The sequence below is a fragment of the Tribolium castaneum genome, chromosome 11 (assembly GCF_031307605.1).
Source record: "Tribolium castaneum strain GA2 chromosome 11, icTriCast1.1, whole genome shotgun sequence".
Taxonomy (NCBI): domain Eukaryota; kingdom Metazoa; phylum Arthropoda; class Insecta; order Coleoptera; family Tenebrionidae; genus Tribolium; species Tribolium castaneum.
In genome coordinates, this window is record NC_087404.1 from 1,689,403 (window position 1) to 1,716,296 (window position 26,894).

General features: G+C 33.3%; 1 protein-coding gene and 2 long non-coding RNA genes across 3 annotated transcripts; 1 reads left to right on the forward strand and 2 right to left on the reverse strand.

Annotated features, from left to right (window-relative positions):
* Positions 1–425: 425 nt before the first annotated feature.
* LOC135267307 (uncharacterized) lies at positions 426–2,563 on the reverse strand. The gene is made up of 3 exons (XR_010335727.1): positions 2,356–2,563; positions 1,974–2,306; positions 426–1,922 (listed from the first exon to the last, which is right to left on the reverse strand). It is a non-coding gene; the product is annotated as an uncharacterized LOC135267307 (long non-coding RNA).
* Positions 2,564–5,295: 2,732 nt separating this feature from the next.
* On the reverse strand, positions 5,296–7,626 carry LOC135267359 (uncharacterized). The gene is made up of 3 exons (XR_010335788.1): positions 7,268–7,626; positions 6,812–7,020; positions 5,296–5,562 (listed from the first exon to the last, which is right to left on the reverse strand). It is a non-coding gene; the product is annotated as an uncharacterized LOC135267359 (long non-coding RNA).
* Positions 7,627–11,888: 4,262 nt separating this feature from the next.
* LOC103314239 (uncharacterized) lies at positions 11,889–15,269 on the forward strand. The gene is made up of 8 exons (XM_008199694.3): positions 11,889–12,351; positions 12,416–12,568; positions 12,623–12,730; positions 12,782–13,336; positions 13,387–14,173; positions 14,413–14,707; positions 14,759–14,920; positions 14,970–15,269. The coding sequence occupies exons 1-8, from the start codon at positions 12,332–12,334 to the stop codon at positions 15,107–15,109; spliced, it is 2,220 nt and encodes a 739-aa protein (XP_008197916.2). The 5' UTR covers positions 11,889–12,331; the 3' UTR covers positions 15,110–15,269.
* Positions 15,270–26,894: the final 11,625 nt, after the last annotated feature.

The window sequence follows — 26,894 nt, forward strand, 5'->3', positions numbered from 1 at the left end:
GCAAAGTTTTGGATCAAGTTTATAGTCATCTTAAAACAATGGACATTTATAAACCCAAATTTAAAGTTGGTGATTTTGTTCGAATTAGTAAACATCGACATCTTTTTAAGAAAGGGTACACCCCAAATTGGAGTAATGAAGTATTTACAGTTTTGAAGATTCAAAATACTAATCCTAGAACTTATTTGCTACAAGATGTTTCTGGAGAAACAATACGAGGAGGTTTCTACACTGAAGAATTACAAAAAGTTAAATATCCGAATGTATATCTCGTTGAGAAAGTTTTACGAAAGAAAGGTAACCGTTTATTCGTCAAGTGGAGTGGAATGGATAAAACTCATAACTCTTGGATTAATTCATCGGATATTACATAGATAATTATTATTATGAATTGTTTTTTTTTTAATAAAATAAACTAAAAGGAATCAATTAAAACACTTTATTTCATCAATATTATAGGTAGTACATTAAATATCCTTAAATCTATTATAAATCCTCCATATTATTCTACCACTTATTTAATTATAAACTAATTAAATCAAGACGTCTCTTGAAACCTTTAGTTTACCTCACCTTTGGCGCGCGCCCGACACTGATCAAGGTTAACAAGTCTGCATCACATTACCTATGCATAAGAAGACGCCCATAAATAATACATGAATACAAATACTATAAAAAATAAAACTACAACAATGCTATTTTTAGTAACTAATTTGAATTTTTGAATTGTAGTTTTGTCTGTGGAAAGCAATTTCACATATCCACATTTTGGAGAATGTTTTTTATGCTCCATAAACGCATCATCACTTTTTTCCCATCGTGAAATTATTACTCCACAAACAAAACACTGGGTACAATCAGATATTTGAATATAAAACAATCCCGCTTTTGCTAAACTCCATGGAGATGGGTATGAATGTACCCAGTTCTTATATGATAACAGTCTTTTATCAAAACACTCGTATAAACATTTTTCATATTGTCCATCGTCTAGACACATGATTTTTATTCATTTATTTTAAGAAACTATCACTAGCACAAAACGCACACTACTTCACACACATAAGTCTTTTTCCGATAATTTCATCCTACTCTTCGGCACTCTCGTTAACTGTAAATGAAATATACATTTCTTTAATTTCTTTTCATCCTCCATTTTACATTATGTTCACTCACCTAATATTTCATCATCAACACGTTGAAACTCAAAACAATGTGCAGATGTCGGGTTTCTAGCATCTTCTTTTCCCAAATATATTAAATATAGTGGACGTGGATCTCGTAATAACTCATCAATTTTCTCCTCAGTTAAATAATCACTTATTCTTCTCGGCAGAAATACTGCATAATTGTCCAACTCAACAAGCACTGAATTTCCGAACAGAGACTTTGTGCGTCTAATATTATGTATGCGGAATCTTGTGTTCAACTCTAGCTCACCAGCTTTTAAAATGGGCTTCTGTCCGCATCGAGCGATTCGATTCAATACATCCATGACCCAGCAGCGAATACTCTTAGACATTAACACAGATATATGCACTTTTTTTATATTCTTATTTCTCGGAGGATTAAATCAGTACTGACTGCTATCAAAATTGTACTAAATTCTATATATTAACTATACCCCCACTTTTTTAACCTTGAATGAAAATGTGGCCTTGAAAAAGTGAGATAATGAGAAAAAGTGAGATGAAAACATCAAAGATAAAGAGGGAATGAGTGGTCTTGAAACAGTGAGCGACTCTCTGCTTGCAGGTCACACTTACTTGTATCAGTAGGTTGAAATAGGTGTACATAAAAACATGTAGCTTTTTTTTACAACTTTTATTTTTTTATACAATAATATAATATTTACAGTTTACTACGACTACTACTACTTTGCTAAACTTATTCTACACTATTTTTACGAAAAAACCCCGGCCCTAAAAAAAATCACAATAAATTACTGTTGAAAAAGATTCAATAAAACTTACTTCTTTAATTTAAGGCATTATGATTCCTTTTAGATTTTAAGAAGTCGAGGTAGCTGGGCTCATTGAAATGATCCCAGTTCTCCTCTTCTTCCTTCATCATCACTTCACATGAGGATCTTTGTTTTTTGACATTATGAATTTTTTTAGATTTCAGGAAGTCGAGGTAGCTGGGCTCATTGAAATGATCCCAGTTCTCCTCTTCTTCCTTCATCATCACTTCATGTAAGGCCCTTTGTTTTTCTTTATCGGCCCGATGGCACTTCCATATGTGCCTTTCGAGCCGAAACCAAAGAAGAATGTGGTTTTTGTCGTATGGACAAACTATGATATCCTCTGAAAAAAATTATTTCCAACTAAACTATTAAAAAAATATTAAACTTACCAGGAGTATTATAAATAGAACTTTTTCTGATGGGTTCCATTTTTAAAGAATTTCTTGTTATAGTAGATATACACAAGAACTGTGTTACACAACACAACACATTAACTTTTATACAGTTTGGGGTGGAAAATGAGTAAGGACAATTGCGCGATTCATCTTGAATGAGTGAGGAGTTGTTGGCCTTGCAAAAGTGGGGAGTAGCATAAATAACCTTGACCTTGAAAACATCAAGGTCCAATAATGCCTTGGCCTTGAAGTGGTGGGGGAAGTGGGAGGGGTTGGCCTTGAAAAGTAAGAGAGAGAACGAGTGGCCTTGAAAGAAAGAGAGGGAAAATGGGCGGGGTCAAACTCAAGGTCAAGGTTGTGTTGTGTTGTCCCCCCATTCGTTATCTACTACAATGGACGGCTTTTTTGAAAAATTGTTTACTAGAGCGAGTCATGTTAAAGAATAAAAATAAAGCTCAATGTTCATAATAAAAAAATGCAAACTCTTCTACGTGAAACATTGTTTCAGTATACCTTTCATTCTATTATGTTTACTACTCGATAGTTTTTTCTATAAACTTGATGGCATCTTGAGCTTTCTGTCTGAGGCTACGTTTGTTTGAATCGCCCTTTATAAAGTCTAACTCTTCTATGACGATCCAGGGAATAAAAATGACTGGCTTCCTAGGTCCTATAACAAGTGTGATAAATATTTATCCGTTGTTACACATTTCTTTACCTTTAACAGCTAATGTAATAATGTTCGCAATTATATTCAGCTCTGATAAGAATATATTCGTGTCAACCACAATATAAAACTCACAAGAACTCGTAATTTGTGAATTTAAAGTATTATCATTTGTGCTTTTGGACTCCTCAATATCAGTCTAAAAAGACGATTAATTAGAATATTAAAGTGAATAATTAAATCAAGAGAGTATACAGGACACCATTCCATATCCTCTTCTGAAACAACTGCTGTCTGTTGAAAGCCAACAGCAAATGGATTTGGAGATTCAGTGGTAAACACATTCGTTTGTGTTAGAAACTCTTCTTTAAAAATGAAAGGAGTTCCAGGTTCACTGTTCGAACATTCCCCTGAACTCGAGGCACTTTCCTTAATAAACAGTTTTGTAGACACTTCATGTTGAACTGAATCAGTTGGTCGTTTCCGCACACAATTCTTGTCTTTAGACTTAGCTATGTTCTTTTTCGGCGTAACACTAATGGTACGTTTCGTTCCATGTTTTAAATGACTATCCTCTTGAACAATTTTTTCCGGAAAAATTTTAGGATTCTTCTCATTTTTTCGTTTAGCTACGAGGACTTTTCGTTTGTCTGACATTTTAATTTTTAGCAAAAAAACCTTCTTTTAATTCATTTTCAAATAACAATTTTCTGTTTTCTCGCAAATCAGCTGACAACAACAACAAAACGCCATTTTAACTTAATCCTGTGATATGTATAATGCACTCGAATTCGACCTGTTGTTAAGATCGACGTAACCGAATGTTGGTGAAAGTGAAACTTTTATTTGTGTGAAGACAGCTCCCCAAACCAGCAGAGGAACAGCTAAATATCCTTCGACCATATATCATATAGACTGGGCAAGGTGAGATTTGTTTTGAAGCCAACATGTGCAGGTGGGGCAAGGGGAAATAAGGCTTGGTACGCGAATTTGACTCTTAGGTACCCCTTCTCTGATTGGTCCATTCAAAATATTTCCAAGTATTTCGTTAATATTCGTCAAACTTCGTGCTTCACGATTGTGATTAAAGGGAAAAATTGAGAATTTTGGGCTTAAATTTACTTGTGAATTGGTAAAATCTGGTTCTTGCGTCGAAATATACAGGAGAAAGTATTCACAAGGGGTATTCATCGGTAATGTCATCCGTAAGTAAGAAAATACAGGTGTTAACCTAAATCTGGAAACACCAGTGGCGTCGTAACGTATTCTGATTTTCCACTTTGATACTGAATATTTTTGAATATTACAACTCTGACGACATGTCATAAGATAGAATTAGAAGTATTTTAACTAAGGCATTTTTTTTGAAACTCGAAAACTTAAATTATTTCAGAAACTTGTAATGTTTTTTCAATTGTTTGCCCCTTGACTACGAGCTGCCATTGAACAAGGAGTAAGCTTCCTCTTGCCCCTCGCTCCTCGCACCCATACATGTTGGCTTCAAACAACCTGCCTACAAACTCGCTTTACGGCGAGTCTATATGATATATGGTCGAAGTAAATATCTTTATGCGCGCATGCGCATTGCTTTTATTTTGCTTGCTGTCAAATTACAGGTCAAAAATGCTGCCAAATGTTACTCCTAGGCGGGCTAGTTCAAATGCTCAAATTATACATGCTGCGTATACTTAACATATACCATAATTATATTTTATAACTAAAATGAAAATTTTTATTTTGAGTTATAAATTATCTTACATTTCGTTTAACTTTTACAAATTGAAATTAAAATGATACAAATTTAAAGTACGCGCTTCTACCAATTTCCACCTCTTCCCTGATTTTCACCAGGAATTTCCCGCCACCCTTGCCCACGTAATCAACTTTGTCAAGTGTCATAAGAAAAAACTTCTTAATAATTTATCAAGTGCATTTTTTGGGAAAATGTCTAGGTAAATTTACATAACTATTTTTTTTTAGACAGTCTTGATATCAATTACTGTTAACTTTTTAGTACCATGACAATATGCAATACTTGCGGAAAAAAATTACATTCAGTGTCGTCTCGAAATCGACATTTAAGAGAGGTTCATCAAAAGTTGCCTGACAATTTCAATAAAAGGGAACACCGCATTTCTTGCGTTCTGTGCTCTACACCTTTTCCCTCCTTTGAGTTTTATGTGGAGCACATTCCGTAAAATGTGAAGTAAAGCAGTTGGCTTTTTCCGACAGAGAAGCGTTTAATTTCTGGAAAGGAAAGACGGAAAGAGAGACAAAATCTTTCTATTTTCTGAAGACGTCAACTAACAGTACATCTGGCAAAACATTGTACTTCGAGTGCCACAGGAGCAATTTCTTTGATTTTAAAAGTACTTGTAAATTACGAGCACCTAAAATTTCTGGCTCCATAAGAGTAGATGGTGTGTGTCCTTCTCGCATTAGGGCAGAAATTTGCAGCGCCACTGGAACAGTGACTGCAAAATTTACTTCTACGCATGTTGGGCACGACGCAGAACTTCGATGTCAACCATTATCTGAAACGGAACAAAAATATATAGTTGACCAAATTCGGATGGGTGTATCTTATGATACTATTATTAAAAGAGCACGAACTATTGCAGAGGGGCAGGATTGTTCCAGACTTAAACTTTTAACTGTTAAAGACATTCGCTACTTAGCAAATAAGAATGGTCTTAGCGGAAAAAGACATAAATCTGACTTGGTGGCAGTCGACCTTAAAGTGGCGGAGTGGAACTTGGGGGGAAAGAAAAATGTTTTTTTCTATAAAAAGATAGGAGATGACCACGAGATCCTTAAAAAAGATGATTTTGTGCTTGCATACATGAACGATGAAATGCAACATATGCTGACAGTGTATGGAAAAAATATCATCTGTATGGACGGCACCCACGGAACCAATCCGTACAACTTTGAGTTAACGACTATTTTAATCCTAGATGATAAGAATAATGGTTACCCAGCAGTCTTCTTAATTTCAAACAGAAAAGATACCCTTGTACAAGAAGTGTTTTTAAAGGAATTAAAAAAAATCATTGGAGTGCTTGTTCCAAATTATATGATGACGGACGACACGTATGTGTACTACAACGCGTGGAACAAAATTATGGGTCCTTTGCCACACCGTTTACTTTGCACGTGGCACGTCAAAAAAAATTGGCTACAACACACGAGAACAAAAATTCTTGATAAAAACATAAGGAAGCAAGTTGAACATGACTTGAATGTCCTGTTAAAAGAAACTGAAGTCTGCGAATTTAAGAGGCTTAAGGAAGCATTATTAGAGCAATATTTAAAAACTAACAATAAAATGACGTTTTTAAATTATTTGGAAACATATTACTTTCAAAGTGAAGAAAGGATTAAATCGTGGGCTCACTGTTTCCGAAAGCATGTTGGTATAAACACCAACATGCATTTGGAATCCATGCACAAAACAAAGAAATACAAGTATTTCTGTGGGAAAACGGTCCAACGATTGGAAACATGTTTGGACGCCTTAGAGAGGCTTATCATTGATAAATCTTGGTCCAGATTGGCATCAGTGTTAAGACCCACAGCCACTTATCAGGACCTCTTAGTACATAAAAACCACCGAAAAGCCACACATATGAGCTTAGATGACGTCGCTCAAGAAAGTGACTCTAATTTTTTAGTACATTCCGAAAGAGAAATTAATTTCTATGAGGTAGTGCTAGTAAATTCCGGGTGCAATTGTCGAACTCTTCGCTGTGTGGTGTGTGAAACTTGCATCCATAAATTTACCTGTACTTGTCGAGACGCCACCACCAACAATCATTTTTGCAAGCACATTCATCTTGTAGCCATCTTTCTCAAAAACAAGGGGCTTCAAAATGCTGCTTCAAGTTCTGCCGAGGAAAGATTCATTCCACAATTCAAGTGTTTAGATTCCGGTGCCGATCAGCAGGTTGATGATCTGAATGAGGAAATGGCTATCCGTATTGCTCATCAATCTGAAAAAAACAGGAGTAGCGGAACTGAAGACAAAGAATTGTGGCGTGCAGAATGTCAAAATCTTTTTGAATCAGTGCTTGAGGATTGCACTTGCGAAAATGACTACAAGATGATAATTGGTAAACTGTCAGAGGGAAGGGAGATTTTAAAGAAAAAACAGTGAGCGCACTTACCTGAGCCTTCTTCTCAAAGAAAAAGAAAAATTGCACCCCAAACGTATTTCCCAACGACAAAATCAAAACATACCTAGTAGTTGATTTCTCCTCCGTCGCCCTGAAAACTCTTCTTTCTGCCTTCATCGCTGTCTTCTTTCGTTGTTTTCAATAAAACTCATTACCATTTAGAAGTTATTTCAATTAAAATTAAGTAGACTTGTTTTATGGATGGTTAACACGTTAAAAACAAACAAGTTCCATGACAAAAAAATTTTCACTTTAGTTATAAAATATAATTATGGTATATGTTAAGTATACGCAGGTATGTATAATTTGAACATTTGAACTAGCCCGCCTAGGAGTAGCATTTGGCAGCATTTTTGACCTGTAATTTGACAGCAAGCAAAACAAAAGCAATGCGCATGCGCGCATAAAGATATTTAGCTGTTCCTCCAAACCAGCTCCTCGAATTTCCGAAGAGACCCGAACATGAAACCACTTTCACACTAGCAAAATAAGTTTCAGTTTGCGTAAATGTATGTTTAGTTATCAGCTTTAAAACAGTTTAATAAAGTAAAAATCTGAAAAAACACTAAACACCCTCTTAAAAATGACATTTTAAGAAAGTTACTATGCTAATAGCGAAAAACTCAATTATTTACCACAAATTGCTTTTTAATTTTTCCCACTTTTTCACCTAATTTCAATACTTATAGCTCCGCAAATGCATTATTGCAGTTTTTGCCCCATTTCACCCCGAAATCGGTTTTGTCACACAATGCCCTTTTGACCACCAGTTTAACAATAAAAAAGACGTTTTTTAAAAATAAAATTATGGTCTTTTAGTTGTCGGAACAATGTTAAAAAAATTTATCTTGTCCAGCTCCGCAAATGCATTATCGCAGTTTTCGCCCTATTTCACCCCGAAATCGGTTTTGTCACACAATGCCCTTTTGACCACCAATTTAACAATAAAAAAAAGTTTTTTAAAAAGAAAATTATGGCCTTTTAGTTGTCGGAACAATGTTAAAAATTGTTATGTTGTCCAGCTCCGCAAATGCATTATCGCAGTTTTCGCCCCATTTCACCCCGAAATCGGTTTTGTCACACAATGCCTTTTTGACCACCAATTCAACAATAAAAAAGACGTTTTTTAAAATTAAAATCATGGCCTTTTAGTTGTCGGAACAATGTTAAAAATTGTTATGTTGTCCAGCTCCACAAATGCATTATTGCAGTTTTCGCCCCTTTTTTTATTTCACAGAATTTTTTGATAGTTGATAGCGATCGTCAGGATGGACCCATATGCAACGATACATTAAAAAATATATCCGAAATTGAATTAAAATCGGAAATAAATCAGGCTGAATTACCGAGCCTGCTAACAGATTATCATTAATACTCAATTTATTAGAGCTTTATGAACAGACAGACTACAATCAACTTGGTACTATCACTGTTTTCATTAATTATAATTACACAACTGTGTGATAAGTGAAAAGAATTTTCGGTAGAATCGTTTACTACGAGTTCCATATGTCCCAATTTTAAATAATTTTTCATGAACGAAATGTACGTACCCCTCATTTAGTTTATGATCCCTAGCTCTCCTTTTCTCCACCGACAACAAACGGTTTAAAGCTATTTTGCGCATCAGGCGGCGTTTGCTTAAAAGGACCGTAAACTATAAACCATAAACCGCCCATCTGGGAATCTCCCATGTATTTTGTTAAAATGTTTTTCACAAGAATTCTGTGAAGGGTGTCCAGTATATTATCATTTATTGCATCTTTATTTTCTATTTTCCAAATCGGACAATATTATCACCAAAACAGGCGAGTTATGATAATAGGCGTGCATAAATTGGGCACTATTGAATCCCCAAATACCGGACACCCTCTCTTTACGTGTTCGAGTCCTAGAAATTCGGCACCGCATCTTATCAGGTCAAAACGGATTATTACCTGATCACCCCTTTTCGGACATCACAGAAAAAAAAGACGAAAAAGACAACTTTACCAAAAAAATTTATTAACGGTGTGAACATCTAAAAACAAGTTATTTTGTTTTCTTGTAATACAAATTTACGTAGTTTGTGCCATTCTGATACAATATATCTAGATGGTACTTGAACTTCCGCAGTGGATAACAACACCTTTCAGCTGAAAACCAAATTACACTGACAGAATATTTTTAGTGGATGCAGCATTCTATTCATTAATTTCATGGGTATTGTCTACTGAAGTATTATCAAAGTGCAGAAGAGTATGATGCTGTTTTATGCAATGTTTACAGCTCGATACGTTTACATATTTTATACAAATGATTTTGGTTTAAGCAATTAGTCCACCAGTTCAAAGCTTTTATCATCTCGTATCGCTTTCGCGCAATTATCTTTAAAAAATCGGGGCAATTCTACAAATTATGTGACTTTGAACAAATAGGACATGACATTGATTGTCTGTTATTAGTTCGACTTCGGGTATGATAAAAAAAAGATTCTAACATTTGGCACCGCTTTTCCAAAAATGTGATTAGTTCTCTGTGGGTCGGCATTTCGTTTCAATCAATGGTTCCGCCTCCCACACCGTACTGGAAAAGTGGTCCAATTTGATGAATATAATGTAAACTAACAGATCGTTCTATTCAATTACTGGACGCTGCATTTTTGTTAAACTGTTAAGATTTACAGTAATGTGATCTAAAAAGACTCGCAACGATTTCGCCTCGTTTTTCTGAACAACCGCTAAATCAAAGATCTATTTTATATGGTTATTTATTATAATGCGTTTATTTTCATATCGTCGTTTTAACAATTCTATAGCAATGGGATGTTGGTGTTCTCAGTTCTTAACGATTTAGTCGTCTTAGGGTCATCGGTCAAGCACTCTTGGAGGTAGTGTAATTTTTGTACATCGCTCAACCCGGTGTTAGAATCAATTAAACAATTGTACGCATGGCTCTAAAGGAAGACCAAATGAAAACAAGTCACCTAACTAAATAAACAAACAAAAAGTCAAACAAATTATTGCGAAAACTGCAATAATGCATTTGCGGAGCTGGACAACATAACAATTTTTAACATTGTTCCGACAACTAAAAGGCCATAATTTTATTTTTAAAAAACGTCTTTTTTATTGTTGAATTGGTGGTCAAAAGGGCATTGTGTGACAAAACCGATTTCGGGGTGAAATGGGGCGAAAACTGCAATAATGCATTTGCGGAGCTGGACAACATAACAATTTTTAACATTGTTCCGACAACTAAAAGGTCATAATTTTTTTTTTAAAAAACGTCTTTTTTATTGTTAAATTGGTGGTCAAAAGGGCATTGTGTGACAAAACCGATTTCGGGGTGAAATGGGGCGAAAACTGCAATAATGCATTTGCGGAGCTGGACAACATAACAATTTTTAACATTGTTCCGACAACTAAAAGGCCATAATTTTCTTTTTAAAAAACGTCTTTTTTATTGTTAAATTGGTGGTCAAAAGGGCATTGTGTGACAAAACCGATTTCGGGGTGAAATGGGGCGAAAACTGCAATAATGCATTTGCGGAGCTGGACAACATAACAATTTTTAACATTGTTCCGACAACTAAAAGGCCATAATTTTCTTTTTAAAAAACTTCTTTTTTATTGTTAAATTGGTGGTCAAAAAGGCATTGTGTGACAAAACCGATTTCGGGGTGAAATGGGGCGAAAACTGCGATAATGCATTTGCGGAGCTGGACAAGATAAATTTTTTTAACATTGTTCCGACAACTAAAAGGCCATAATTTTTTTTTAAAAAACGTCTTTTTTATTGTTGAATTGGTGGTCAAAAGGGCATTGTGTGACAAAACCGATTTCGGGGTGAAATGGGGCGAAAACTGCAATAATGCATTTGCGGAGCTATAAATATTGAAATTAGGTGAAAAAGTGGGAAAAATTAAAAAGCAGTTTGTGGTAAATAATTGAGTTTTTCGCTATTAGCAACGTGACTTTCTTAAAATGTCATTTTTAAGAGGGTGTTTAGTGTTTTTTCGGATTTTTATTTTATTAAACGGTTTCAAAGCTGACAACCAAACACACATCTACGCAAACTGAAACTTATTTTGCTAGTGTGAAACTGGCTTCATATTCGGGTTTCTTCGGAAATTCGCGGAGCTGGCTTGGGGAGCTGTCTTCACCACAGAATAACAGGTTTTACAGAAACGCATCCGTCCTTGTCCCGATAGAGCGAAAGTGTCACTAGCACATCTATTGTTGCCTGCGCGTACTAAGTGTTATCGCGGGCGATTTGAATTGCCCGTAGTTACTTTTCTTTTAAAGTTTGATTGCATTTTTCGTATTGTTTGTAAATATTCACAACAATAGTTGCTAATAACACTTTTTGATGTTAGACAACTATTGTCCCTGAATATTTACAAAGAATACGAAAAATAAAATATGAGAACAAATGAAGACAATAAACTTGTAATAAAAATTTATTATCACTAGTCAATATACACGATACGATAACTATAAACTAATGATTGATCCATCAAATTATTTATATTCCCACAATAAAAAAGTTCAAAAAAGCACACACGAAAAAAAAACAAAACAGTACTAATTTCACATAAAACAAAGCCGAAGGCGAACACCAAACAAACCAAGCACAAAATGGCGATTTGCACAATGGCAACTGTCACAGGTTCACTGTTAATTTCTGCCGATATTATAGGTAGCTTCGCTAAAATTGTCTATACGTGTGTGCGACATCTGCGATGGCAAGCCGAACTACAGTCGATTTTGAATTTGGCGCCTATACTTGGCTTGGTGCATTTAGGTTTCACCACCCTGGTCTTCACACAAATGAAACTTTTTTACAAGTAACCATTTAAGGCCAGTTACTAATTACAACTCCAACACATACTAAAAAGAACTTGGGTTTTTGTAAACTGGTGTCAAATAATCTTAAGTCTGCTTTATTTAGATTTACATTGGAAAGGCACGTGGGGGAAAGAACCAAGAGTTGGTTATGTGTCAATGGTTACATAACCTCAAAAACTTCAACGTCGTCTGTTTACCATTTAAAAGAGATAAAAATAAATGCCGTTTTTTACTCGTTTATTTATAAAAAATATTTAAATTTTTCAAACTGGTTTTAAATAATCATCTTTTTAAGTAATATGGACGTATTCGAATTAAGGTGAGCCCGTTTTAAAAAATGTTTTTATCATGTTTACATATTTTTTTCTTATAAATGCTTACAGCAATGATGACAAATTCGTCGACTTACACGGCCGAGAAATACCTGCAGTAAGAAATAAGCAGGAAGACATTGCACTGTCTCTGGCAGAATTAAAACCAGCAGGTGTGGCTATTTATCAAAAGAGCCAGTATGAAAAACTTTCCAAAATTGATGTGTAAGTTGATTCTTACTTCCAGCATGTTCGTGCTTATGAATAATAAAATTGTAGACCATTTGATAGCGATTTTGTTGACTACATGCTTGAATCAGCAAAAAATTACATGCTGAACAATAAAGTATCATTCTCCCAAGATCAGATTATGAGAAGCATTGAGAAGTAAACATTACGTTTTTATTTAGCAGCGGAAATAAGCATTTCTGATTTTAGTTGCAAGAGCATTTTAATAGACAACAAAAATCCTGCTCCTCACAAGCAGCCCTCTTTCTTACAAAACAGATCTGTAGCTAAAGGAGGCGATGATGAAATTCTGATTCAAGTCACTAACAAACCCAGCCAGTTCCAGCCTCCAAGCGCTAAACATAAAATTCCAAACTTTAAAAACATCAATCCTAAATTACACGTATCTCCAAAAACAAGCCCTAAATCAATAAAAGTAACCAGTCAAGTTGAAAATGGTACAAGGAAGCCGAAAGTTGATACTGATAAAGCGCAAGATGGGACCACGAAACTAAAAAATGGTTCTGACCAAACACAAGGTGCCAAGTCTCTTAAAAGGTTTACTTATAACATAGTTCAAGAAGAACGTACGGTTTATGTGACAAAAATTGATAAGCGGAACTGCATTTGGGTGCGAGATAAGGCCAATGACGAAATCTTTGAGTTAATTCACGATAAAGTGAACGAAGAAGCGAAGCACCAAAAGGTGCCCTCAAAGCCTTGGAAAACTGAAAAAGTATACATGGCTCAGGATAAAGGTTGCTGGTATGCGAGGTTCCCTTATTACAAAACGTGCGATTTAATGTTAATTGTAGGTTTAGGTGTAAAATCGCCAGGATGTTTCCGCTGACTGTTTTCTTCCTGGATTACGGAAACGTGGCAGAAGTGGACGAAAACAGGGAGATTTCAGAAGACTTGGCAAAAATTCCCTGCATGGCAACACGCATTACATTTAAGGAAGCGGAGTATTTGCCAATTCTGGAAGACGAAATCCGAATAAAGAATTTCTACTACAACAGGGATGGACCTTACTTTGTCAACATTTTAAGTTCGGCCAAAAAAGCACCAATTGAACAAACTAAACACTCCCAGCGGGCAAACGAGATAAAACAAACACACCCCACAAAGACAATAAATGATGTCTTCTTCAAGAAACCTCCACTTTTGTGCGAAATCAGTGACGGCCAAACTGTGGTAATTGTGCAAGTGGTTGAAGAAATGTTTTATTTAAAAACTAAAGAATGTTTTGCTAAGTTAAAAGTTGTTAAATTAATGATCGAAGAGTACTCTAAAAATGCTAAAAGCGTTGAAAATGTTAAAGTGAATCAAGTTATTTTGCATTATAACAGCAAAACCAATAAACTTAACCGAGCTATCGTACTGAAAGTTAATAACAATAATGTTGAAATTGAAACTTTCGATTATCCAGGACGATTTACTACAGATTTGGAAAATCTAAAATCGATCAGTGAACAACTGAGTAAAGAACCAGTCACTTGTCTCCCAGGGGGGCGCTTGACCGGATTTGAAAACAAACAACTCGGGGAAGATTGCAAGGAAATTATTGCAAAACATATCCAAAAGCGGACAAAATTCCGGGTGGTAATGCTTTACTACACACCACTGAAACAAAGCTCAAGCTTTTGCTTGGTTCACACATGTTTGAAGTGTCATTATTTCTTAAATTAACAACAATTTTTTGTCAATTAGAAATGAATTCATTTTAGCAAATCCACAGATCTGAATTATCTTTGGTTGTGGGTCAAGCAAAGACTAGAATTTTGATTCTTAGTGTTAACTTCAATGACACATTTATTTGACTGTTTCAATTTTTACTTAAGGTGTTGGGTTTCGACGACGAACTTGATTTATTTGACGGTAATCTGCTTCTCTCAGAGCAATTGCAAACAGTACTAGAAGGTCCCAGAAAAATTTATGTTCAAGACGTAACGCCTTACAGACCCGCAATAGGAGTCAACTCATTTGTGTGCGGTTATTACAATAGCAGCGACGATTTTGCGATTGTACCAATGAAGGAATTGCAAGAACACATTGACTGTATTTTAAGATGTGATGTCGAAGATAATGTACCATACGTTGTTGATGTGAAGGAAGTCTGTTTGTGTTATTTTGTCGGTAAGAGTTATTTGTTTCCAACCAGAACAGCCAATAAAGCGAGTTTTGTAGATCAGTGGTATAGATGTGTAGTTACGAGGATTTTTGATAAGGATTGTGAAGTTAGGTTACTGGATTTTGGTAATGTTACAGTTATCAGAAAAGAAAATTTAAGGAGACCTGACGATGACATCATGAAAGTGCCAATTTTGGCTTTACCGTGTAAACTCACTGGTAACACAACACAAAAATGAGATTTTTTCAGGCTAACACAAACTTGCAGGTCTGCCACATCAAAATGTTGAAGCAGCGTTAAAAAAGATAATTCTTAAGGGAGAGATTTACGACGTTGATGTAAAATCAATAACGGGGGGTAAATGCCACGTGGAACTACCTAAAATATACGCAGCTTTGAAAGGCTAGGTCTAACTTAGAGTGATTTTTTATCATTGTATTCATTGTGCACTGCTAAACAATTATTAGCAGCTGTAGCTCAAAATGAGTGATTTGTTTTTATTGTCGCTTTTATACGTTAAGTTTTTTTACGCCTTTTATTTGTAAACGAATAAAATTACAAGAATAACTAGTTTTTTATTTAGTGTGGATGATGCTGAATTTAAAATTTCAAAATGAGCGCTTCATTCCTTACGTGTGATTGGCTCTCTTGCTTTGTTATCACGTGCGCCAAACAAATGCCTGGGGAAACGTCTTCTGATTGCTCGAGTTGATTTAAACAACCTCTCTCCAGGCCCCTGAAGGTCTATACAGATTACGGGTTCACAGGCAGGGGTGGGGCAAAGGGGGGAAACAGCTGAAATAGTTTAATTGCTACGCGCTAGAAGTCGCGTCAGTCGCAAAGAAATCTGTAAATTTAAAGGAATCTGTAACACATTTTGCTAAAAGTAAAGAAAGATCACTTAAAATAATCGACGTGCGCACACTTCTCTTTTTAATGTCTTGATTTAAAATAGTCGAGTAAGTTATTTTTTGTCTGCGTTTTGTGGCGACATTTTGTTTTCACTAAATACACAGTTTTTCTTGGCTTGTGTAGTGTTTTTGAGTGTTTTTCCATTCGAACTTTTATTTTGAACTGATAGTGCGGTGTCTAATTAGTTTATAATTAAGGTAAACACAATTGAAAGATGACAAACAACTAATTGTGTGATTTTAGTTAGTTTTTAAATTTACTGATAATTGTCTTCATATTCCACTAGTACTTTATATTCTTTGGTCATTCATTTTATAGTTCCTTTTACATTTCACTTTTCAACTCGGCAAGATTTAACCTTCTTTCTTTTTGAAAAAATTTTAATAATTTGTAACATTTTTATTGTTTTGTCCTTAAAAAACACTTAAATGTAAATTCTTACGTAGTTTTATCCTGTGTTTTTAAAATGTTTTGGTGAGTACTCTTATCAACCACAATATTAGTTACACAACAACCCTCTTTTTTCATGTATAGACTGCTGATGATGGTATAAATAAATACCGAAACTAGTCCAATTCCTTCTTTTTATTTCCACTTTGGTTAGGCTTCGACTTTAAGTTATCCATTTAATCATTTTGAAAAAATTTAACCTAACTTTGAGATGGTCAACTCCCTCAACTTCCCCAAGGAAACCGTTATTTGTTCAAATTTGATTTAAGTTTTAATAATTTAACGAAGAAACACTCTGCTTGTTTCAGAAATTCCTTAATTAGAACCGAAATTAATTGCATAAATAAATGGATCGATCATTTGGAAAACAGCTTATCTCCATAATTTTACAAAATTTACTTTTTTTTTCATCATTCATCGATACTTCTCAAACAAACAAAATTCCCAGTGAATCACATAGCGCATCGAAACGTGTCTGATTTTAAGAACTAGGAATTTTTTATCAGCAAAAACCCTCAGAACAGCTTCTAATAAAAGTTAAAATACTTTAAAAATCAAATTGCTGAACTGAAAGAATTCACGAATGATCCACCAAAAACAGAAAAAGATCCTGATACAATGAAGAAATTTAATTACTTTTTTAATGAATTGTAGCTTTAAAAAAAACAACTTATTTTGAAAACGAGACATATTTAACAAAAGAGGAATAACATTCAGAAATGCATACGTGGAAGATATAGAACCAAAACTTTTAGTATTTTTTGCTTCAACTAATAATAATTTGCAAACCGTAGAATTAATAATTATAAATAAGAGTTCCAAATAAATTATTTGTGCAATATTATTTTATTGCATTACTTTGTGAGAACTAGGTGAGAATTATAATATTGGAACGTCATTTCAAACCAATTTTAAAACCGTATTTTGGGCGTTGTCTGTTTCTCGGTCATTTGCAATTTATTTAGACTTAATATTTGTCCGCTTTAGATTAGTCATAAAATTTTATAATTAAAAAATCTTACCTATTTTATAAACGAATCTAGTTGTTGGATAATAAAAATATTTATAATTCCACTGAAAGCACAAAAAACTAACAATAATTACCGATTAATAAAATAATCCCTACTGCATAAGTGTTTTAGCTTTCGATTATTTGAAACCAAATGCTATACTCAACAAAATTTGTTGAAAGTTGCAGTCATTTCTTAAAATACTTAAAATTTGCAACAAAATAATGCAAAAGAATTAAAAAGTGTTATTAACTCATTACTCAGAAACTACAACAAACGAACGAAAAAATCATTTGGATTATTTAATGAACAACCATTTTGAACAGTCTGTAAATTTTTTTCTCAGACGGTAAAAAAATAACCGATGAGATGGATTATTAAATTAAATTGAATATACATTTAACAGTGTTCTGAGCATTTTTGAACAACATTAAAGTTCTTGTTATTTTTTTTGACTAACGCCAAAAAATAATACCGTATTTGAAGAGGATATATAATTTGCGTTTTTAAACTAGCTAGTTCTAAATATTTCTTTACTATTTCGAGCGACAACTGGCTGCGTTTATATAAAAAATAAATTGTGAAATGTGTTTAAAATCTACTCGTCTGTTAAAAAACGTATCATGTATGTAGTTTTCTCCATTGTTTTGTATTTATTTGGTTTTTGGTTTTATACATTATTATGCAAAAGTAAAAATATGAATTTATGCCGTTAAATAAAATATTATTATTAAATATCACCTTTAAAGTACTGTCTTAAAGCTCAGATGCAAATACTCTCAGTGATTATTAAGTATTATTATTAATTTAAATGTTCCAAAGCATGTAAATTCATTGTTTTTAAATAAAATTGCAAGTTTTTTTCACCTATTTCATGTTTGTTCCGTGTACCCAAAAGTTTTGTACATCTGTAAAAGCTACAATAAAGCTTTGTCTTTGTTTTGCAATACCCTGTTGTTATCTTGCAATACATACGAGTATTTATCAAAAATGTATAATTTTCGCGTTTTTTTAATGATAATTCGTTGATTTTTATTTGCAACGTACTCACTGTAGTGCATTATCACGTATGTATTTACGAATAGTTAGGTATAATTTTTCAAAATGTTTTCAAATGCTATCGTGAGATCTAAAACCATGACACATCGTTACATTTATTTTTTTTTAAATGAAAATTGACAAAATTGACAAAATGTGGCTGTGTCAATTGATTTGCATTTTGTGTAAAAGAGTGTTGATTTTCATTAAAAGAATGCGTTTTTAAGCATGTAGCTCGTTTCTCTGTTATTAATGTTTTTATTATTATTGCAAATGATGAGAATAAAATAAATGGTCTGTAATTAAATACTTGTGTTTGCTCTCTTTTTTATAAATCGGTTTGACAAAAGCACAAATAATTATTAACAGTAGATCATACCCAGCTTACAAAAATTTATGTTATTTAGTACATCATTTTACATGACAGTAAAGTACGTATATTATTTAACAGTCAAAAAGACACATCTGATATGAAATTATATATTCCTTTCGTAGAACACCACAGCCTGTATATGTGTATTCACTATGCACTTATATACTTATATTCGTAAATGCCATAACTATGCAAAATAAATAAAGCAAATTTGTTCATTACTTATAAAATTACTAAATATTACTATTATTATACTTGCGAACATAACGAAACCGCCTATTATTATATTCTTGAAATTTCCAACAAATTACCAAAAATTTGGAGAAAAATTCAATAGAATATCGCAATTACTTACCAAATTATAGTTACATCCGAATTCCAAAATAACTGTTAGTTACATGATACTATAAAGCGAAGGTTCGTACTGTGATGATCGCGGTATTTAAAATTTTATTTTATTAACCAGCGCAAAATGTTCGGAGTCAGTTTAAACGTTTAGTTCTTTGGCAATATTAATTCTACTTCAATTCAAAAGTTTTCAACAAATTTTAATTTAACTTATTTATTCCTTTGTTAGCATTAAAATGTTTAGAAAATTATCGTTCCCAGGAAACTTTCCAAGAACTGTAAAAAACGTTATAAATCGCCAAATTGGGTGGTCGAAAGGCCATGTGTTTTAACAAGTGGATAAAAAAGATATGGGGATTGGCGACGGCCTGGCTCTGCACCACAGTCGCCCAGCTAATCCAATGATTTTCTCACAAAAGTATAATTAATTTACTTTTGTTTAAAATAGCCAAAATTTATTGATAAACCTAAAATTAAATCCAATATTTTGTTTAGAAATTAACTAGTCACGTTTCAAAAAGAAAGGAATTTATGAGCCAATTTAAGACACGTTGATGATCAGTAAACAACTCGAGAAAGAATCAAAATTTCATCTTATTCAAAATTCCCGTAACGTTTCGTACCAAAAAGTTGAGTCTTTATGCAGTGTACTTCAGTCATCGAATAAAATTGAATAATTTATTTTATTCGGCGTAATTGTTAACAAATTGTTGCAAAACTTCAAGAACGAATTGGTCGATTGAAATTCATGTCTGTTAACTAGATTAGTATAGCCAAAACGACGCTGGTCAAGTGCCGCTTGAATAGGGGGTGTTGACAAATTCGTTACAGAACAGAGCTTTTAAAAGAATATCAAATTACAAGCACACATGTGCATTCCTTATAAGAAATTGCAGCGTAATTAACGATTTTTTTGTTAATTTAAAATCAGATCACGAAACCAGTAGTTTAGAAAAACACGCGTAATTTTTCTGAACATTTTGATGTAAAATTTAACCCTAATATTTAAGGCGCAGCCGTCGAAATTCGGATGTATAAATCATTCTATTTAATTAAATTATTGTAAGCAAAAAATTTGCATGACACGATTGCTGCCCGTTACTAACATAATCCTAAGAGGAAAGTAGACAGGAAAATCCTTAAGGAAATTGGAGAAAAACGCGGAAATGTTAAAATAGTACCGGTGTAGTACTGGCGGTGACATCTAACAAGGGGTAGTACGACCAAAATTACAGTTTCCTCACGGGGTTCTTCCCTATATTTTCTGTGTTATTTAAACAAACAAAATTTGTTGTTACACAAAATTCATTTCATTGTGTTCCCAAAAACAACTTCAGATCTGACAACAACCAATTTTGGAGTTTAACTTCTCTTTCAGGATATTTGGGGAAATTCCATAGCGTTCTTGTATTGTATTCAGTTCAGATCGACAATTTCCAAATTTAATGTTTAATTATAATGAAATTGTTAATCGGAAAACACCCCAGCTGTTAATTAATAATAATATTTAGAAAGTTAAACAAGGTTTGATCAAATGCCAAGACATCATAAGAGTCAAATTTGCAAAGTTTCGCATATGTGGAAACTACTTAATAAGGGTAGTGGGGTAAGCGAGTTAGTGTAGCTTACGCAAGATGAGCCCTGGACTTTGAGGGGGATTGGATTTTTGACGGTCTTTCGAGGTAGTCGATTGTCGTGTTGTCCTGTAAATTCTTATAAATTTAAAAACATCTTCGTTTGCCTTTTAGTGCGTCTAAATTGTACTAAGTGCATTTAATCGAAATTTTATTTAAGGCATTATGGTTCTTTTTGGATTTGAGGAGAACGAGGTAGCTGGGCTCATTAAAATGATCCCAGCTCTCCTCTTCTTCTTGTTTCATTATTTCAAACCAGGTCGGTTCCATGTTTTGTTTTTGTTTTGCCTCCTCCCTCATTAACTTATCGGCCCGATGACACTTCCACCTTTCGAGCCACTTTTTTTGTTGACAACAGATTTTCAGTTTCAGTGATGCTTTTTTGTGTGGTCTATTTGTAATTCAAAAGGAAGTCCGGGATTATAAGGACGAAGCCTACTAGGAAGCTTTCCAGGAAGAAGTCCAGCACATGGCGGTAAAGCTGGAATTTGCCAAACTTTATTCAGAAAAAAAGGAAAAGCAATAAAAAATCTTTACTAAACTAAATGGTTTTTCTTATAATTTTACTTGCAGCCTGATGTATACCACTAACTGAGATATTAACAGAATTTAATTTTGCGTTCAGTTTTTTACATAATTTGGTTGTAATGAAATTACTTTGTGAACCCACATCAAGCAATGCTCGACATGTCTGATAGTGATTATTGTTATCGACGATATCTATTAAGGCAGTAGACAGTAAAATTTCGCTGTGTCTGTGATTGCTTAAATAACTTACAGAATTTTTAAATGTACTGGTTGCTGAATTTTCTGAGATCTGACTTTCTGTTCCATTATGTAATAAAGAAATATGTTTGTGATTACAAAATTTGCATTTTCTGGAAAAACATCTATCGTTTGTATGGCTGAAGCATAGGCAATGTTTGCTCAGCTGGTGAGTTTTGACCAACTTAAGACGTTTCGAAATGTCAAATGCTAAAAATTCCCGACATTTTTTTTTAACGCAATAAATAAAAAGTATGGTTTACACGCTGTTCTGTGCTTATGTTAGCTGAAAATCGTGGATTTTAATTTTTATTAAAATTATGTTTGTTTTGATAATGAAAATTTGATGTTAATTTATTATTATGATTATGAGATGCATTTATCGCTAATGATTCTAACCTTTGGCATCTCGTGAGTAAGAAACTTTTTTAAATCTAATGTTGGTGAGTTTGAATTTAAAGTATTTTCCGACGCAATGGTCGTGTAGTTATCAAATTTTGTTGATACAAGATAAATGATTATATCATCCCACGTGTTGACTAGTCGTTTAACAGCTTCCAAAGCCTTTGTTATTAATCCGTGGAATAATTATCTTAAAGACTTTGGATAACGAAAATATACTGCGAAGATGATGCTGTATTATGAGACATGTATTTTCGTACCGCTCAATAAGTACATCTTAAGCGGCCTTGTAATTTTCAATTTTATGCTACTTTTTAAATAGTGAAATTTTTGTATATCAGGTAATCGCGGATTGTGATGAATCAGAGATATAAACGTATCTCATTCTGTAAAATCACCGTTGAAAGATGGCAATTCGATATTCGGGAGCTTTGTCTGGAGAGAAGTGTCTACATTGTCACTGTGTTTAGTATTTGGGTTTTGAATTAGCTTGTGACTGACCTAAATTTCCAGAACTAATGACTTTGAAAAACTCATTTTCGAATGCAATCAGATCGACATCGGAAGTTTCTTCAGGACCTAACAATTGAATTTCAAAATGTTTATATCTTCAAACTCCTGTAATATCGACTCGATTGACCTTTTGCGATTATTAATTTCGTCGAATTTGTTTTCAATCTCGGGATCATTGGTGAAGTTACAAAATCTAGCAAGCCGCGATTTTATTTGATCGCGTTTACGTATCAACGGCTCCGTTTTGTTTTTTCTGGGCATGTTAGTTAATTATGAGGTATTATTTGGTTTAGATAAATAAATGAGCGGATGGATTCAGGAAATACGATCTAGTGCACTGACCTTATCCGTTTGAAGACGCTTGACTTGAAGGCGACACGTCCTGAACCTTTATCCTTGGGTAATGACCGTGGTGGTGATGGGCGAATTGGTGATTCTACTTGCTGACGGCCAAACAGAATTTGTGTTGATCACACCGGAGATTGAGGCGAGTTGTTGACCTCAATCAATGTTGCTGCTCTTGCTCTAACACTCGCGAATGTATTTTGACGATAATGTGCCCTTTGAAGCACATCCAGGCTCGAAGGACCAAATGTAGAAACCCTTTTTGTAGGTTCGATGAGAGTAAGAGACCGAAAATATAGTTTGTATTGGTTTATTTGAATGTTGTTACATGTTGCGTATCTCTTAACTACCAACTTCGTTTCGAGGGGCTGGAGACCCAGTCGAGGATTTGTCTATTCTAAAGGAGGAGTGGGAACCGCCCGAGAGGGTAGTGATATCTAACAGTATCCACCCTTCAAATTCTGCCAAATCTGTAACAATCGTTGTGCTACTGTACTATGACCGCTCTTCTACAAGACAGTGGGTAGCCCTTTTTGGATTTGGCTTATTGTCCACAGTGTGATTCCAGCTCCTGTCTACTAAATTATAGGTGGTGAAACAAACCTAAATCTGTTAACTACTCAATACGAGTACCTATATAATACGAGATTTTCAGAAGTAGGTACTAGACAGAACACGAAATGTTAAAATAATAAATTTACTTTATTTTTTACGAGTCTATAAATTTTTATTTAATAAAAAATGAGTAGTCAAACACAACTACCATCTATGGCAAAAATATTAGCGAAATTATAAAGTCACCTTTATTGCAGTCTATTAAAACATAAAAGTTATTCCATGACCAACTAACTATTTAAAACGTTGAATAAGCATATTTCTAATTAAAAAAATATTTAGTACATAAGAAAAATATCAAGCCTTTTAACAATGTTACAATGACGTGTATCTATTTTAAAAAGTATAATGTTATGGAATTTGTAGAAAAAAATTACTGAGTAAATACATAATCAGATCTAAATGAAGAGACTTGTATCTTTCTAAATGTTTGTTATAAATAAAAATTTTAATTTTTTTAATGTTGTTAAAATATCAAGATGAAATTTGAATCAAGAAGATTTGTCTTGGCTTGACTATATCCTTATCAGGACATCAAGATGTTATCTGAAAGTTGCAAATTTTTCGTTCTCCTTTTTCTATCACGTTTGGTCTGAAAGATGAAACAAATTTTTTCTGCACTCACTTGTCGTCTACTAAATTACATTTAGTGTTAGGTATTATGTTAGATAACATAAACGCCAATGTAGGACACAAGACAGGACATATTAAGAAAAGATAAAACTTTGAAACATTATGAAAGATCCAACTGTGTCGCTTTAATAACTGTAACAGTTAAACAGAATGCAGAAATAGAAAATTTACAAAAAAAATAATTATGATAACTAAGAAGATAAATATAATATATATATTTGTTTAAGGAAAATAGAGCTCATGATGAGTATATTTGTAGAAGAAAGATCGACGAGTAGATATAATGGTGGTACTATGAGAAAATGTGCTGCCGAAACAAAGAAAAACACTCAATAGATATTAGTTCAACTAACAATATGTAAAATACTAAATTTGATTGGCATAATAAAAGTTAATTGTGATTACAATTATTAAATTTAGTTTGTTCTCTTGACTTGAAATTATTAGTTAACTTACTCTCCGTCTTGAGGTGTGACAATACCAAGACAAGAAAAAGTACCTTTTCATTGTAGCTAGCTTCTAAAAGGTATTTAATTTCAGGGTACAGAAATAAATCTATTAAAAAATAGAACTTTTAAAAAGTATTGTTTTTGATCATATATTTTTTGGTTTAAAAAAATTGGAGTTACTTTTGCCTTATATAAATGTCATGATGGCAACTAAACGTTGATAAATAATATAATATAATATAATGATAAAATAATAAATCAGTTGATTTACTGTACTATACGTGTTTCTCAATTGCACTTTTTTAATTTAATTTTCTTCATAACCGTTTCGACAAATGTTTTCATGGTTTATTGGTGTTACTCAAAAGTTCCATTCTGTTTGTGCTTTCCAATAATTTCATTTTTGCTTGAGTTTAATCGCTATGAAAACTTTTTGTTTTTTTGTTTGAATTGGCTCTTCGGCTTGATTAATGATAATAGTTAGCGTTTTTTTTTAGAAAAACATTATAGCTTATTTTAATTAAACCTAAATTTAGATGATACATAATACTTGTTTAAAATTTGGACTTCCATCAAGACTGTTTTGACAAATGTTTAATTTCTATAAGAAGCATTTATTAAGAATTTTTAATTTGTAGTCAATTATTAAAATCACAAATTGTGCATGCAGACATATTTGTTTAACTACTAAACTAAAAAATTATCAATAAAATCTTATTTTTCTGGAATAGTTGCTATTTTTAATTTAATTTTTATGAGGGCAACCAGTTCCTATTTGCAATTTTTAATTTGTTGTCAATTTTTACAGCGTTTTTGGAATCACTTATTTGGTATTCAGGTATATTTTATTTTTAAACTAAGAATCTTTAAAATATCTAAAACTTGTACTTTTTTAAAGACAAGATATGTCTTCTTTAATTTTAATAAATATGTACTTTTATATAATATCGTAATATCGACATTTATTCATTCATTTATAATTTGCTCAGTCGATTACAATATGACTAGGCTTTTTATAATACGCCTAATTTTATAATTACCCTACGACATATACACATTGGATGTGTGAATTGAAGAATGTAATGTAAGATCGTATTTTTTTCAAGTGTCTGTAATAGTAGAAAATATAAGGACGTTGAACAAATTTAAAATGAAAGATATTTTATAGAACGTACTAATTATGTATAGATAAGGGAATAATTATAATAATATATAATAGAATAATAATAGAATAATAGATAATTCGTTTTCTAAGGGAACGAATAGACGTTATTGTTCTTCAAGAAACCCATACTTCGTCAGAAATGGACCTTTTTTCTCGTGAACAAATTCCTAGTTACACTTTGGTGGATTTCATCAACAGTGCTTCTTACGGTTGTGCAACCTATGTTAAATCGAATTTCGAAGATTATCAGTCCATCGCCAAGACACAGGAAAACAACATCTTTCTTCTCACTGTGAAAATTGCTGGGATTTTTATTATTAACGTTTATAAACCCCCTAATGATCAATGGCCTGAAAATCTGGTGCTGAACTATCATCCAGCTATTTACATTGGCAATTTCAATTTATGGGGTTATGCGGAGAACGACAGGAATGGCCTTGCTCTTGTTTCATGGATGGAACTAAATAAACTTCATTTGGTTTTTGACGGCAAAACTAGGAAAAGTTTCTATTCAGCCAGATGGAAGAAGGAGTACAATCCCGATTTATGCTTTGTTACAATAAACAATGAAGTACCATTACAAGCATCACGAGATGTACTATCTGGTTTTCCTCATAGCCAACATCGTCCTGTTATTGCTAAGATTGGCAATGAGATAAAACAATTTCCTTCTCTTCAAAAACCTAGATGGAATTTTCAAAAAGCAAAATGGAATGAGTTTGCTAAACAAGTGGATAGTGATCTTCGTTGGATTCCACCAACTTCAATCAATTACCACAGATTTGTTGGAGCCATCAAGAATGCTGCTAAAAAATTCATTCCTCGTGGATTCAGAAAGAATTATGTTCCTTGTTGGAGTGATGAAACAAAGAGCTTTTACAATGCATACGTTTCTAATCCTAACCCAGAAAATGCCGATGCTGTATTAAATTCGTTTAATAAGGCGAGGAAAGAAAAATGGAACAACTTAATGGAAGATTTAAATTTCACACACAGTAGTCGCAGTAGTTGGAAGCTGTTGCAAAAACTTGGATCTTCGAACATTGCACAACCTAAAACAGATTCTGCTATCAGTCCGAATGCTGTAGCTAGTCGTCTAGTAAACGTATCAAACTCCGTAAAGCTAGAAAAAAGGGCAAAGAAGGAGATGAAACGAAGAGTTCAAAAACAGAGAAAAAAAATGAAAGTTTCAGAAGAACTGTCGAGATGTTTCAACGTAGATGAGTTGAAAGCAGCCATATCATCGACTAAAAGCAAGAAGTCGGCTGGTTTCGATGGAATCTACCCAGAATTCATCAAAAATCTTGGAAGTTTTGCTCTGAAATGGCTTACCTTTCTTTTTAATGACATTTTTTATTTCAGCCCGTTTGCCCTCAGAGTTTAAAAAAACTAAGGTGATCGCCATTTTAAAAAAGGGAAAATATACACAAGAAGCATCCAGTTATCGGCCCATTTCTTTGCTGAGTGTATTGTAGTGAGACCGTGATTGATGATGATTGATCGATGTTTAAATGATTTACAATTTATTTAATTTATTTAT

Excerpts from the sequence above, each read along its gene's own strand:
- LOC103314239 (XM_008199694.3), top strand. The coding sequence starts at position 12,332 with ATGGACGTATTCGAATTAAG. Across the intron at positions 12,352-12,415 it reads ATGGACGTATTCGAATTAAG|CAATGATGACAAATTCGTCG; the intron begins GTGAGCCCGTTT and ends AAATGCTTACAG. Across the intron at positions 14,921-14,969 it reads TTTACCGTGTAAACTCACTG|GTCTGCCACATCAAAATGTT; the intron begins GTAACACAACAC and ends ACAAACTTGCAG.